The sequence below is a fragment of the Ovis aries genome, chromosome 4 (genome assembly GCF_016772045.2).
Source record: "Ovis aries strain OAR_USU_Benz2616 breed Rambouillet chromosome 4, ARS-UI_Ramb_v3.0, whole genome shotgun sequence".
Classification (NCBI taxonomy): domain Eukaryota; kingdom Metazoa; phylum Chordata; class Mammalia; order Artiodactyla; family Bovidae; genus Ovis; species Ovis aries.
This window is the reverse complement of record NC_056057.1, coordinates 96,112,769-96,128,376: the sequence shown is the minus strand read 5'-3', so window position 1 is coordinate 96,128,376 and position 15,608 is coordinate 96,112,769. Positions and strand designations below refer to the sequence as shown.

General features: G+C 41.3%; 1 protein-coding gene across 1 annotated transcript in view; it reads left to right on the top strand.

Annotated features, from left to right (window-relative positions):
* The first annotated feature begins 4,193 nt into the window (after positions 1 to 4,193).
* TSGA13 (testis specific 13) overlaps positions 4,194 to 15,608 on the top strand; it is a 31,427-nt gene continuing 20,012 nt past the window's right edge. Inside the window, exons 1-2 of the mRNA XM_027969119.3 lie at positions 4,194 to 6,907; positions 10,126 to 10,204. Of these exons, the coding sequence (XP_027824920.2) occupies positions 6,885 to 6,907; positions 10,126 to 10,204 (102 nt within the window). The 5' untranslated portion in view covers positions 4,194 to 6,884. The remainder of the gene's footprint in view (positions 6,908 to 10,125; positions 10,205 to 15,608) is intronic.

Genomic DNA, 15,608 nt, shown 5'->3' with positions numbered 1-15,608 from the left:
AGAATGGAGGGCCAGAGTCCAAACAGAAGAGTGAGCTAATCCATTTATGTGATCTTTTTTAGAGATTATTTTATTTTATCTAATTTTGGCTGTCATGGGTCTTTGTTGCTGCAAACAGTCTTTCCCTAGTTGCAGCTAGTGGGAGCTAGTCTCTAGCTGTGGTGTACCAGACTCTCATTGCAGTGGCTTCTCTTGTTGCAGAGCGCCAGCGCTGTGTGCACAAGCTTCCATAGTTTGGGTGTGTGGGCTCAGTTGTAATGGTGCATGGGCTCAGCTGCTCTGAAGCATTTGGATCTTCCAGACCAGGGGTCAAACCTGTGTCCCCTGCCATGGCAGGCGGATTCTTCACCACTGGACCATGAGGGAAATGCTATGTGATCTTTCAATGTATAAGACCTCTCCAAAAACAAAGAAAGCCTCAACAGTGATTTTAATTTCCCTCTTGAGGGAAAACAATGTGGGAATATGAAAAAGAAGAGACTCCCTCCCCATTTCTAACTCCCTCACCCTAAGTCTACAATATAAAATATTGTTGTTTTTAAAGCTTTTGCCAGTATTGAAATTCAATACATGGTTTGATGTGAAAAATGCACTGTAGAGGAAGCATATATACATATATTTATTTATATAGTATATATATATATATATATATATATATACACATATATAGTTTGGCATGATTATGTATCATCCTATATCACTGTTGCTGGCTATTACACTATGAAAAGCCTGGTGTTATGTGAAATAACTGGAAGGATCAAGAATATAAAAAAGTAAGAGTGTGAGGGGGAAGCTTCTTAGTTTCAGCCTCCTGAGATGCCAATAAACCAGTGCTAATTACCAAGAGTCTACCTTTTGTGGGTGGACTCAATTTTGACTCAATTGTGATACTCTGTCTCCCATGTTGTGTGTGTGTGTGTGTTCGTTGCTCAATCATGTCCAACTCTTTGTGACCTCATGGTCTATAGCCTGCCAGGCTTCTCTCTCCATGGAATTCTTCAGGTAAGAATATTGGAGTGGGATACCATTCCCTTCTCCAGGGAATCTTCCTGACCCAGGGATTGAATACATATTTCCCGCATTGCAAGGGGATTCTTTACTGTCTGAGCTACCAGGGAAGCCCTATGTCTCCGCTATCAGGGTAGAATTCTAGAATACTGTCAAATACTCTTCTCTCATGGAGAGAGGCATCTGAATTTATCACATCTATTTCCTGAACTGTTCTGTTTTACAGTTGGGTCTTTGATGTTTGGACTGACAAGCTAAGAATCTGCAACCTTGTTTTCTGGTGCCATTGAAATAGATCAGGAGAAAGGCTCTAAAGAGACAAGAAAATGCAATGTGTCAGTGGGGTTGGGAAGGTGCCACGAATGCGAAAGCATGTGTTCTGCCTCTCCAAATAGCATCCTATCAAAACATTTAGAAACTTGCCATGGCGGGCAGCTCTAGTCCCAAGATTTTTCCTGAGACCACCTTCTGTCCCATACTGTCCATCTTGTATATTAAAAAAAAAAAAAGTCCCCTTTTGTTTCTCCTTTGGTGCCCATATCCCTGACACATCAATGCTAAATTAAGTGAAAGCTCAGTGTAAAAAAGAAGCTTCCATTCTGTCTTGTGAGTAGATATCCCCATATTTTAAATAGACAGACCTACAAACAAATCTTATGGCCTCTGATTTCTCAGGTTCCCAGTCCCCTGCTCGCATTCATGTGTCTCTATTTCTGGCAGTCTTTCTTAGCTCTGTATTTATTTCACAATGACTATTACATTCCTCTCCTCCTCCTGCTACATTCTCCTCCTCATAGAATTCATTAACTCTGAAAGTCATTTTCCATTCATTCATCACTGAATAATGCTAGTTCTGTTCAGATTTGGTATTGATCAACAGATGACATGAATGAATGTTTCAACCCTGCTCCCACTCTGCCCAGGAATGGAAGGCAGGTTGCTAAGCAAGGCTTTCTTTCCAGGCTCCAGTTTCTAGCAGGCTTTCATTTTTGCTTTGCTCTGGGGATGATTTCTTGAAACCCCTATTTCCTCATTCACTAGTATTTGAACTAATATAAAACGTTCAAACTCAGCCTCGGCATTCACAGAAGCCAGCATGTTGAAGTATTTAAGGTACCAAACATATCTCCTCCCCTTACAGGTTCTAAAGCAATGGGGTAGGGGAGGAGGCGGGAGGGGGGCAAGGGTGGGGCGGGGAAGCAAGAATCAAATAAGTTCAAAGTATCTGTTTTGGCTGGAGGCTAATTCTGAGTCTGTGTTTGGGACCTGAATATAAATTTGGGTTTTTAATACATCCCTCTAATCCCCAGGTAACTTACCACCTGTTGCCGGCAGGCTGTTTGAAAAAGCAAGAGCCAAAACTGAGATACCTATCCTTGCTCTGCACTATATGCCACTACTTTTTCTTTGCAGAAAAGGAGGGAGGGTGTTACCATGCTAATACTTTTAAAAGCATAGAAGTTTCTGTTTTATAACAGTTATTCTATTATTTTATTTTTGGCCATGTTGCAAGACATGTGGGATCTTGGCTCCCCAACTAGGGACCAAACCTGTGCCCCCTGCAGTGGAAGGGCAGAATCTTAATTACTAGACTGCCAGAGAAGTCCCTTATAAGCAGTTAGAAATAGGAAGAGAGGAAGAAAGTGGTTCCACAAAGAGTTCTCCCTGCCTGGTGCCCTCACCTAAATCTCTTTGTACTGAGGTGACATCTCCCAGAATGCACTTTGCCACCCCCAAGCACCCCATCCTCACCACCCAGCATTCACCGGGACTGTGAAGTCTCTTGTGGAGGCAGGAGGGCTGAGGAGGAACCATTCTTAGTTCTCATCAGAGAGCAACAGCCAAGGGGTAATCAAAGGGATGACCGACTTGAGTTTTGGTGGACACAGTCCCTGTGTTTGGAAAGAAGACAGTCAGTGGGGAGTGTGTGATGCACTCACATTATCTTTTCTCAGATGGTCTCCATTCAAGGACATCCTGGCTTTGCTGTGAATTCAAGTTTAGTAGGCTTTTTCGATCTGACTGATCTGCCTTGTAGTTGGCGGCATGGGCTTGTTTTTTAAGCTTTGATACTTTTCATGAGTTCTTCATCTTTTTCTGTACCTTCAGAAGCTGCAGTTTAGGTATTTTAAGGTAGAATCTCTTCTCTCTTTTCTCATCTCTTCCCCTGATTTCTGGTGCTCCTTTCGCCTGGTTCTCCAGCCTCTGATTGGCAAATCACTCCAGTTCAGCCTTTTTGTTTGTTTGTTTTTTAACTCCATCCACTTGTTGTGCTCTTCCTTTGGTGTTTGCTTGGTCTGAGGCACTGTCCTGTGCATTAGCGTCATTTCAGCCCACCATTCGCCTCTTGAGCTTATCTACTCCAATATCTTCAATGAGCACATGAACTTGAGGCTGATCCCCAAATGTGTAATTCTTTCCCAAACCTCTCTTTTGAGCCCCAGACCCATATTTTAAGCCATTTACCAGATACTGTCCCCACCTGCACCTTGTATTCAATTGACCAAAACCAAAATTCATCACTTATCCCCCAAACTGACTCCATTTCCTTTATTCTACATTTTGGTAAATTACACCTACATCACTCAGGCTAGCAATGTGACTATGATATTCATGAGAGCGTGGATCCAACTGGTTACCAAGTCCTATTGATATCACCTTTCTAATGTATTTCAGATCTTTTATCCTTCTTCACTGCTACTACCTTTCAGTTCAATCATTCAGTCGTGTCCGACTCTGCGACCCATGGACTACAGCAGGCCAGGCATCCCTGTCCATCACCAACTCCCAGAGCTTGCTCAAACTCATGTCCATAGAGTCAGTGATGCCATCCAACCATCTTACCCTCTATCGTCCCCTTCTCCTCCTGCCTTCAATCCTGCCTTTAGAACTTATATAAGTTCAGGGTTTTCTTGTTTCTTTCAAACAATAGAAATGAACTGATTAAGCAAAACAAGGGATTTATTTGAAAAGACATTGGGAAGGCTGACAGGGTTGAAGGGAGAACTGAATAACCCCACTTCAGGGAACCTAGATCTGGGGCAGCTCTGGGGGCCTTGGCAGGTGGAGCTCAGACTTTCTGTCTGTGACACTGCGTTGGGTAACTCAGCTGCAATCATCTTTCATCTCTGTCTTTATCAAATGCTCAGATTCCTAGTAGAGAAAATCTGGTGGGCCATCTTTGAGTAAGTCATCCAGGGTTAGGCACAAGTGAGTGGCACAAGTTTGTGACTGCTATAAACTCTTATAACTTCTCAACCCTTCCTCAGTACTGTCATAGCCTTCTGAAAGTCCTCTTCATCTTTCCAATCTATAGTTCATACCACCATCATTTTCATATTTTAAAAATGTATCTTGTTCAAAGTATCCCTACTTGATATCCTTCCTTCAAGTATAACGGAATAACCTGTAAGTTTCTTTTAGAGACTTCACTCTAGGATTTGGATCCTGGCTTTCTCTCCAGTCTCATCTCTTGCTACCTTTTCACGAAATCTCACCTTCCAGGCATACTGCAGTTACTGGCAATGCTCCTAAACAAGTTGTGCCTTGTTCTGTGTTCATGTTTTTGTGTGTGTTCCTCCCTCATTCTCCCTCTCTTCTTTTCACCTGGTCAATACATTCATCTTTCCAGACTCAGTTTAGACATTAGTTACAAACCTCTTCCTGTCTCTTATCATCCTTTTCCCCTCTACTCCACTAGCATCCTGAATATATCTCTAACATACACACTGCAATATGTTTCATTCAGCCCCCTCCTTGTCTTCTTGGTTAAAATGTGAGCTCCTTGAGGTTGAAGACTACATCTAATTTATATTTGGTTTCCATTACCTAGGACAGTGCCTAACATGTCATAGTAAAGTATATTGAAATAAATAAAACTGATTTTGAATGCCTGATGTATAAAGCAGAGCTTACTGCCTAAGAGGCAAACACCCTACATATAAGAAAAGCACACGCAGAACAACAATTTACTGTGTAATTGCTTGCACAAAAACACAGAACCTGCAGGCTAGAGTGTGAGGTTGCATTGATATGAAAACTCTTCTCCCAAGAAGAAAGGTCTGAGAAGTAACATAAAGAGGAAGACTCAAGCGGATCAAAGAGGTTGGGAAGAGAGTTTGGAGTTTGGAAAATGAGAGAAATAAATGCTTACTTTATAAATGTGTTTGAGGGATAGGCTAAAACCACTGGCTAGGCAGAGGCTGATTAAGATACAGTGAAAATATATCCTTACTGCATTGCACAGGGATATTGCACAGGATATGAAATATTCTCCAAAATGGAATAGAATATGAAAAAGAATATATATGTATAACTGGATCACTTTGCTATACAGTAGAAATTAGCACATTATAAATCAATGATACTTCAATAAAATTTTTCTAAAGATACAGTGAAAAAATCAGTATGTGGTATGTTGGGGAGTCATAGGATAGAAAAACAAATTGGAGCAGATTGTAGCAGATTTTGTTTAAAATCTCTGGGCTTTCCATTCTCTGACTCCAACATAGAACACCTCAGCGTTCTAGACTGCCTTTTCATCACAAACACCCTGTGTCTCCTCTAGAATATTTTGAAAATGGACAGTTTCCAGGTCAAGGAATTCTCCCTTCCCCCCTGAACTAAGATTTCCCTATGCCCTTCAAGGTATTGTACACTAGATCTTTCTATTCTTATTTTAGATGAAGTGTTTGTGTTTGTGTGATGTTTTTCCCCACCCTGGGTTGCAGACAAGCAGCACAAGCCTTGCACCCCCATCCCCCAATTTGCTGGCTTCTATTTATTTTAGTTTCAATCTAAACATGAGCTAGACCCACAATTCCAGAAAAACTAGATGCGAGAAAAGGATGAAAAGCTTACTAGTCTGTTTCCCTTAAAGGGGATTTGTAGAGTTTAGCTCAGTTTAGTTATCAACTCTGGACAGTACGTTTAGTGTTTATGTCTAGACAAACTGCAATCAATCACCTATGGACACTATTAATACAATCTTTCCTCCAAACTCATAGGCTTTATTGGAGCTTGGGCTAATAGGCCTTACTGCAAAGAGTCGGACATGACTGAGTGACTGAACTGAACTGAACTGAAACCTCTACTTAATTGTCAGAGGAAGTGAAGCCACTCAGTCGTGTCTGACTCTTTGTGACCCTTTGGACTGTAGCCCATCAGGCTCCTCCATCCATGGGATTTTCCAGGCAAGAGTACTGGAGTTGGTTGCCATTTCCTTCTCCAACTTAATTGTCTGGGTCTCCTTAATTCGACCTCATTCTACCTCTCCACTTTGTTATTACTTCAAACAACAGTAGCAAAAAAACAAAAAACAAAACAAAGCAAAAACAAAATAACCTTCCAGTCAGGCCTAATAACTGGAAAAATATCATATTGAGAGGGGAGGTATATAGTACAGAACAGCTACTCCTCCAAATTTCACCCACAACTGACACATGAATTTTTTATTAAGGTCTTTATGTAGGTAAATTTCACCACTATCATGGAGTTGGAGTGTCACCTTTAAATCGTTTTGTTAACTCCATTTTTCACAGATGAGGAAATTGAGGCCCCAAGAAATGAGTTGATTTACCTAATATGTTAGCATGTAGTTGTCATTATTTTTTCACATGTAACAATCACTTCCTCTTCCCTCCCTTCATGAGGGCAAGGATCATCGCATCTCATGCATTTTCTGCACTCACATGGGCACTGCTGTCTCCTCTTGTTTCCCATCCAGGATCAAGAAAGGGGCTGAGCACACAGAATGTGCTAAGAAGAGAATGTTTGCATTGAACTGAACCCCTGCAGAGCGTGGACGATTTAGAGGCACTGAGTTTGGCCTCTGGGTGACTACTTGCCTCAGCTGGCCCACTTAGCAGTGAACAGCAATGGGCCAAAGGAGACAGACCAAGTGTGTAGTCTTGTTTGCCCAGCTAAGTTATAAATATCTTCTTATACAGACTTATTTTGTAGCCCATATCACTTTGAACAGTACTAGTCACAGAGTAGATACTCAATTAACAACATTTTAGAGACCTCTTTGGTGATCCAGTGGTTAAAACTCTGTGCTTCCACTTCAGGGAGCACAAGTTTCATCCCTAATCAGGGAACTAAGATCCTGTATGCTACGTAGGAAAAAAAAAAAATTTTAATACAACATTTTAACTGACAGTTCTCAGATCAATAATCAGATCTTGGGCTGTGCTTCATGCCCAAAAAGAAAGCACCAGGCTGTCAAAGATGGACACTGCTGGGTTGAAGAAGCATTTTTCATGTTGATCTATGCCTTAAATTGGCCTTGAACAAAAGCATCTGGGATCCTCTGCTGCCTTTTAGATACCAAAGAATCATTTTGAAAAGTGCTACAATAAAGCTGATAATATAGTGGGGATTTTTGTTTTTCTATTTTTATTTTTAATTAGAGAATAATTGCCTTACAACGTTGTATTGGTTTTGCTGTATAACAATGTGAATCAACCATAAGTGTATATATATACATACATACATACATATATGTATATATCCACTCTTAAGCCTCCTTCCCACCTCCCCAAAGCTTATAATATAGTGTTAGTTATTAGATAACTTAAAGCAATAGGACACATCAAAAGGGTACCAACTCTACAATGTTAAGGGGATGAATTTATTTTGGTCTGTCCACAATGTGTCACCTGCTCCCCTGGGGACTGTTTTTAAGACCTTTGGCCTGAGTTGATGATGCAGCTTGTGGCCAGCAATAGATGGAAAAGAGCCATCCTTGGATGGATTTGATCCTGGATTGGGGATTATTTGTACCATGCTATAGCCAGGTGACCTATCAACTATATTTATAGCTTGGCTTTTTCTACTTTTCTTATTTCGGTCCTTACTCTGCCACCCTCATTTTTAAAGGGGAGAGGTTTAGTTGAGGTAGTTCCAGGATCCTACTTAATTTAAGATAGTTTAAACTCCAAAGAGAAACCAGGTTATTTATTTTCATCATTAACCCAATATTATTGATGTGCATCTTTTCCTATGTTTGAACAGTAAATGGACTTCCTAAGAATTAGTCAAGGAATCCAAAATACTTTGTTACTAAATATTGCAACTTTTGTGCCCCCTCCCTTTTCCCCAGAGGGAACTGGTATCTGGGGGAGGGGAGATGGGAAAGTAAGTGAAACCATAGATTACAAGAATATTTGTAATTAATGGTTATTTTTATTATCTTAATTCTAGGTAAGGAAACTTAGCTATGCTTAGGTACATGAGGGAACCAGTAATCCAAGCAGTCATTAGTGGAAATTTAGTTGTGATGTTCCACTAACTATATCCTTTCTCATGGAATTATTGGCTAATTATTGGCAAAGGCAGAATTGTTTCCATGTAGAGAAGAGTAGGCAGGTAGGTCTATAAAACAGTGTTTATAATTTAAGGATATTATCATGGTCCAGTTGCACAAAAGCATTTGCTTAAACAGTCAACTAGACCAGTTCCTTGAGTGGTCTAAAATCTCTATTTTTTTCATTGAGGTATAGTTAATGTACAATATCATATACATTTCAGGTGTACAACACAGTAATTCACAATTTTTAAATGTTATAATCCATTTAAAGTTATTATAAAATATTGGCTGTATTCCCTGTGTTGTACAATATATCCCTATATTTCATTTATCTTACACATAGCAGTTTGTACCTCTTAATCTCCTACTCCTGTCTTGCCCCTCTCCCTCGTCACTCCCACTGGTGACCACTAGTTTGCTCACCATATCTGTAAGTATGCTTCTTTTTTGTTACAGTCAGAGTTTCTTTTATTTTTTTTAGATTCCATATAGAAGTAATATCATATAATATTTGTTTTTCTCTATCTGACTTCACTTTAGCATAACACATTCCCAGTCCATTCATGCTGTTGAAAATGGCAAAATGTCATTCTTTTTTATGGCTGAGTAGTAGTCCATTTTATATACATATCACATTTTCTCTTTTTATGTCATCTTTATTTCTTATTTATTTTGGGGGGTGTGCTAGGTCTTTGTTGCTCTGCAGGTTTCTTTCTAGTTGAGATGAGTGGGAGCTACTCTCTAGGGGCCACGCGTGGGTTTCTCATTGCCACAGGTTCTCTTGCAGAGCTCAGGCTCAAGGGCACTTGGGCTCAGGAGCTGCGGTTCCAGGCTCTAGAGCACAGCCTCAACAGTTGTGGTGCATGGGTTTAGTTGCTCTTGCTCTGCAGCACGTGGGATCTTCCCAGATCAGGGATCAAACCTGTCTCTCTTTCATTGGTAGGCAGATTCTTTACCACTGAGCCACCAGGGAAGTGCCATACCATATCTTCTTTATCTATTCAATTTAAGGTTTCCATATCTTGGCAACTGTAAATATTGCTGCTATGAATATTGAGGTACATGTATTTTTTTGAATTAGTATTTTCAGATATATATATATAAACAAACACTCAGGAGTAGAATTGCTGGGTCTCATGGTAGTTCCATTTTTAGTTTTTTAAGGAAACACCATACTGTTTTCCACAGTGGCTGCACCAGTTTACATCCCCACAAACAACATATGAGGGTTTCCTCTTTTCCGCATCCTTTCCAATAATTGTTATTTGTGTTCTTTTTTATTATAACCATTCTGACAGATGTGAGGTGATAGCCTAGTGTGGTTTTAATTTCCATTTCTTAAAACTGCTACTTTAAGAGAAATCAACTTATCAGTTGTCACCGTGTCTCCAAGAGATCCCACTTGCTAAACTCTTCAAAATGAAGTTTGGTTTTCCTCTAGCATGCAGGCTGAATAATGAATCCTTTTCTTTGCTACCCATACATATGCAATTCAGTTCAGTTGGGTTCGATCACTCAGTTGTGTCCAACTCTTTGTGACCCCATGGACTGCAGCACGCCAGGCCTCCCTGTCTATCACCAACTCCCAGAGATTGCACAAACTCATGTCCATTGAGTCAGTGATGCCATCCAACCATCTCATCCTCTGTCATCCCCTTCTCCTCCCACCTTCAAACATATGGAATTAATGGTCACCTAAATTGGCTCCTTTAAGTCACGTCCCCAAACTTCATTGAGGGAGGTCAAAAACGTGTAGAAGACCACACCTTTGAGCAAGAAAATTAATTGGGTATTCTGCCTCTTTTTAGGCCTCAACATGGCAAACCAAGGACTTCCAGAACTAGCCCAGTTACATTTGAGAAAGAAGTATTTTTTGAAAGTGATGAGGTAAGAAAGAACATTAGCAATGTTCATTTATAATCTTTCTTTGGAGTTGCTTAGAGTACTTTATAAGCTGGGTCTCACAAACTTCCTGTTGAAAAGCAAAAAGTAGTCAAGATTTATATAGAAAGCAGGTTAATTTATCTAATTTAATGAAAGAGAAACAGAGACATAGAAAAGGGAAGAAAGAAAGTGAAGTCGCTCAGTCGTGTGCAACTCTTTGCAACCCCGTGGACTGTAGGCTACCAGGCTCCTCCATCCATGGGATTTTCCAGGCAAGAATATTGGAGTGGGTTGCCATTTCCTTCTCCAGGGGATCTTCCTGACCCAGGGATCGAACCCGGGTCCCCCGCATTTTAGGCAGATGTTTTACCATCCCAGCCACCAGGGAAGTGGGAAAAGAAAAGGGAAGAGACAGGGACATATCAACAAAGAATCACAGCTCAAAACCCAGGGACCAGAAATCTATGTTAGGGCATGAGTGAGCATTACACCCTGACTTAAACTAGATATTGTGATCACTTCTTAAAACAAAACTTCATTGGGTAGCTTGGTTACTTCCCTAGGTTTATCATGTTCAAGTAGATTTTCTGGGTCAACTTTCATTTCATCAGCCAGAGACAGTGCAATTCAACGTAAAACTAAAAACATACTTCAATTTGGACCTTCCTATGTGTGTGTGTGTGCTTAGTTGCTCAGTCAGACTGACTCTGTGGCCCCATGGACTGTAGCCTGCCAGGCTCTTCTGCCCGTGGAATTTTCCAGGCAAGAATACTGGAATGGGGTACCATTTCCTACTCCAGGGGATCTTAGTTAACTGCTGGAAACTAATTTGGAAAAATATATAATACCTCAGAAAAATTCCCAGATGCTTCCCCCTCAAATTAATTTTAAATATATTGTAAAAAAAAAGGCTTTGCATCTTCTCCCCCACAGATTTTTCCTAGATGTTTATGACTCTAAATGTTATATATTAGATATCACATCTGTGAAGCAGGATTTTCAAATGTATTTTTGTTTTGAACCCAGGGACTCCAGTTTTACAAAAAGTAGTATAAATTAAATCAGTACATCTTAGGATCTGTCCCCTATTGCTTCCCACCATGTCTAAAGGAATGCATGGCATAGCTCTGCTAGTCCTTCTCCTAGTCCTCCTCCCACACCTGAAAATTGCCAACTCCTGGCATTTTCCTCCTGGAGCATAACACCTCCCCTCACCACACAGTTCTGTTGCTCCTTACTATCACCCTCTTTTTCATTTACCTTCTTACCCTATTCGCCTGTGCAGTTCCCTTTCTTCTGAATCCCATCTTACCCTATCACCTTCCTGAGAACAGGTGATCTTTAGAAATGCTGATCCACACACAAGATTGTGCTCCTTGTCTAATTTTTCATTAGACCAAGCCCAAAAGAGGTAACTCAAAGTTTTTTTAATCTCCTTGTGCTCTCATCTCTTTGACTCATTCTTAGGTTATCTCAGTTCAGTTCAGTTCAGTCCCTCAGTCGTGTCCGACTCTTTGCAACCCCATGAATCTCAGCACGCCAGGCCTCCCTGTCCATCCACAACTCCCGGAGTTCACTCAAATTCATGTCCATCGAGTCCATGATGCCATCCAGCCATTTCATCCTCTGTCGTCCCCTTGTCCTCCTGCCCTCAATCCCTCCCAGCATCAGAGTCTTTTCCAGTGAGTCAGCTCTTCGCATGAGGTGGCCAAAGTACGGGAGTTTCAGCTTTAGCATCATTCCTTCCAAAAAATACCCAGGACTAATCTCCTTTAGAATGGACTGGTTGGATCTCCTTGCAGTCCAAGGGACTCTCAAGAGTCTTCTCCAACACCACAGTTCAAAAGCATCAAGTCTTCGGCGCTCAGCTTTCTTCACAGTCCAACTCTCACACCCATACATGACCACTTGAAAAACCATAGCTTTGACTAGATGGACCTTTGTTGGCAAAGTAATGTCTCTGCTTTTGAATATACTATCTAGGTTGGTCATAACTTTCCTTCCAAGGAGTAAGCGTCTTTTAATTTCATGGCTGCAGTCACCATCTGCAGTGATTTTGGAGCCCCCCAAAAAAAATTCTGACACTGTTTCCACTGTTTCCCCATCTATTTCCCATGAACTGATGGGACTGGATGCCATGATCTTCGTTTTCTGAATGCTGAGCTTCAAGCCAACTTTTTCGCTCTCCTCTTTCACTTTCATCAAGAGGCTTTTTAGCTCCTCTTCACTTTCTGCCATAAGGATGGTGTCATCTGCATATTTGAGGTTATTGAGATTTCTCCTGGCAATCTTGATTCCAGCCTGTGCTTCCTCCAGCCCAGCGTTTCTCATGATGTACTCTGCATATAACTTAAATAAGTAGGGTGACAATATACAGCCTTGACGTACTCCTTTTCCTATTTGGAACCAGTCTGTTGTTCCATGTCCAGTTCTAACTGTTGCTTCCTGACCTGCATATAGGTTTCTCAGGAGGCAGGTCAGGTGGTCTGGTATTCCCATCTCTTTCAGAATTTTCCACAGTTTGATTGTGATCCACACAGTTAAAGTCTTTGGCATAGTCAATAAAGCAGAAATAGATGTTTTTCTGGAACTCTCTTGCCTTTTCCATGATCCAGCGGATGTTGGCAATTTGATCTCTGGTTCTTCTGCCTTTTCGAAAACCAGCTTGAACATCAGGGAGTTCATGGTTCACGTATTGCTGAAGCCTGGCTTGGAGAATTTTGAGCATTACTTTACTAGCATGTGAGATGAGTGCAATTGTGCGGTAGTTTAAGCATTCTTTGGCATTGCTTTTCTTTGGAATTGGAATGAAAACTGACCTTTTCCAGTCCTGTGGCCACTGCTGAGTTTTCCATACTTGCTGGCATATCGAGTGCAGCACTTTCACAGCATCATCTTTCAGGATTTGAAATAGCTCAACTGGAATCCCATCACCTCCACTAGCTTTGTTCATAGTGATGCTTCCTAAGGCCCACTTGACTTCACATTCCAGCATGCCTGGCTCTAGGTGAGTGATCACACCATCGTGATTATCTTGGTCGTGAAGATCTTTTTTGTACAGCTCTTCTGTGTATTCTTGCCACCTCTTCTTAATATCTTCTGGTTCCGTTAGGTCCATACCATTTCTGTCCTTTATTGAGCCCAACTTTGCATGAAATGCTCCCTTGGTATCTCTAATTTTCTTGAAGAGATCTCTAGTCTTTCCTATTCTGTTGTTTTCCACTATTTCTTTGCATTGATCACTGAGGAAGGCTTTCTTATCTCTCCTTGCTCTTCTTTGGAACTCTGCATTCAGATACTTATATCTTTCCTTTTCTCCTTTGCTTTTCACTTCTCTTCTTTTCACAGCTATTCGTAAGGCCTCCCCAGACAGCCATTTTGCTTTTTTGCATTTCTTTTCCATGGGGATGGTCTTGATCCCTGTCTCCTGTACAAAGTCATGAACCTCAGTCCCTAGTTCATCAGGCACTCTATCTATCAGATCTAGTCCCTTAAATCTATTTCTCACTTCCACTGTATAATCACAAGGAATTTGATTTAGGTCATACCTGAATGGTCTAGCCGTTTTCCCTACTTTCTTCAATTTGAGTCTGAATTTGGTAATAAGGAGTTCATGATCTGAGCCACAGTCAGCTCCCAGTCTTGTTTTTGCTGACTTTATAGAGCTTCTCCATCTTTGGCTGCAAAAGAATATAATCAGTCTGATTTCGGTGTTGACCATCTGGTGATGTCCATGTGTAGAGTCTTCTCTTGTGTTGTTGGAAGAGGGTGTTTGCTCTTCCAGCTCTATGACCTGTGCGTTCTCTTGGCAAAGCTCTATTAGCCTTTGCCCTGCTTCATTCCGTATTTCAAGGCCAAATTTGCCTGTTACTCCAGGTGTTTCTTGACTTCCTACTTTTGCATTCCAGTCCCCTATAATGAAAAGGACATCTTTTGGGGTGTTAGTTCTAAAAGGTCTTGGAGGTCTTTATAGAACCATTCACTTTCAGCTTCTTCAGCATTACTGGTTGGGGCATAGGCTTGGATTACTACCATATTGAATGGCTTGCTTTGGAAATGAACAGAGATCATTCTGTCATTTTTCAGATTGCATCCAAGTACTGCATTTCGGACTCTTTTTTGACCATGATGGCTACTCCATTTCTTCTGAGGGATTCCTGCCAGCAGTAGTAGATATAATGGTCACCTGAGTTAAATTCATCCATTCTAGTCCATTTTAGTTCGCTGATACCTAGACTGTTGACGTTCACTCTTGCCATCTCCTGTTTGACCACTTCCAATTTGCCTTGATTCATGGACCTGACATTCCAGGTTCCTATGGAATATTGCTCTTTACAGCATCGGACCTTGCTTCTATCACCAGTCACATACACAACTGGGTGTTGTTTTTGCTTTGGCTCCATCACTTCGTTCTTTCTGGAGTTATTTCTCCACTGATCTCCAATAGCATATTGGGGACTTACCGACCTGGGGAGTTCCTCTTTCATGATCTGTGGCTCAGATCATGAACTCCTTTTCCTATCTAGGGCCAGACAACAACCCTGGAGTCAGCAGAAGCTGGAGCAGGCCCAGCAACTCTACCACCAGGCATGACACTGAAACAATCCACCAGCACCACCACTGGCAGATAAATGCAAAGTGGCAGATAGAAGGGTTGGGGCTTCCCTGGTGGCTCAGATGGTAAAGAATCTGCCTGCAATGCAGTAGATGTTGAGTTTGGTTCCTGGCTCGGGAAGATCCCCTGGAGAAGGAAATGACTTCCCACTCCAGTATTCTTGCCTGGAGAATTTCATGGCCAGAGGAGCCTAGCAGGCTACAGTCCATGAGACTGCAAACAGTCAGACACAACTGAACAACTAACACTTCCACATTTTTCAGACAGAAGGGTTACCAAAATTCAATTGCTCTTTGCTACATTTCTAGAAGAATCATAAATCGCAAAAATATTTTTAAAAAATGCAAAGTGCACTGCTGTTCCTCCCTTCCTGTGTGCCACCTCCCAGCCCAGCAAGCAGTTATCCCCAAGACTTCCTTCCACTCACAACCCTTAAGTTATTGGCCTTCTGTAACTTGCTTTTCTCCTTAAAGATTGTCCATTTTTTTTTCTTCTTTTTATCTGATTTCCTTCCTATAGAAATGGAAAAGGCAGACGAAAGAGGTATAACCCCTTGGGGTGATTTGTCTAAACTTTGATGCCATCCTTGTCTATTTTACCACTTCACCTCCTAACGACCCCTAACATTTCACACAGCTGGTCCACACTTCCATGTACAAGCTGCCCTGTCAGGACGCCTTAGAACTTAGCTCTACATGCTATGGCTCTCATTCCAGCAACCCAGGGTGCAGAACATGAAGTTCGTCTCACTTAATTTGAGTAAGAGACCAGGTTTTAGCTGGATTAAGGTGA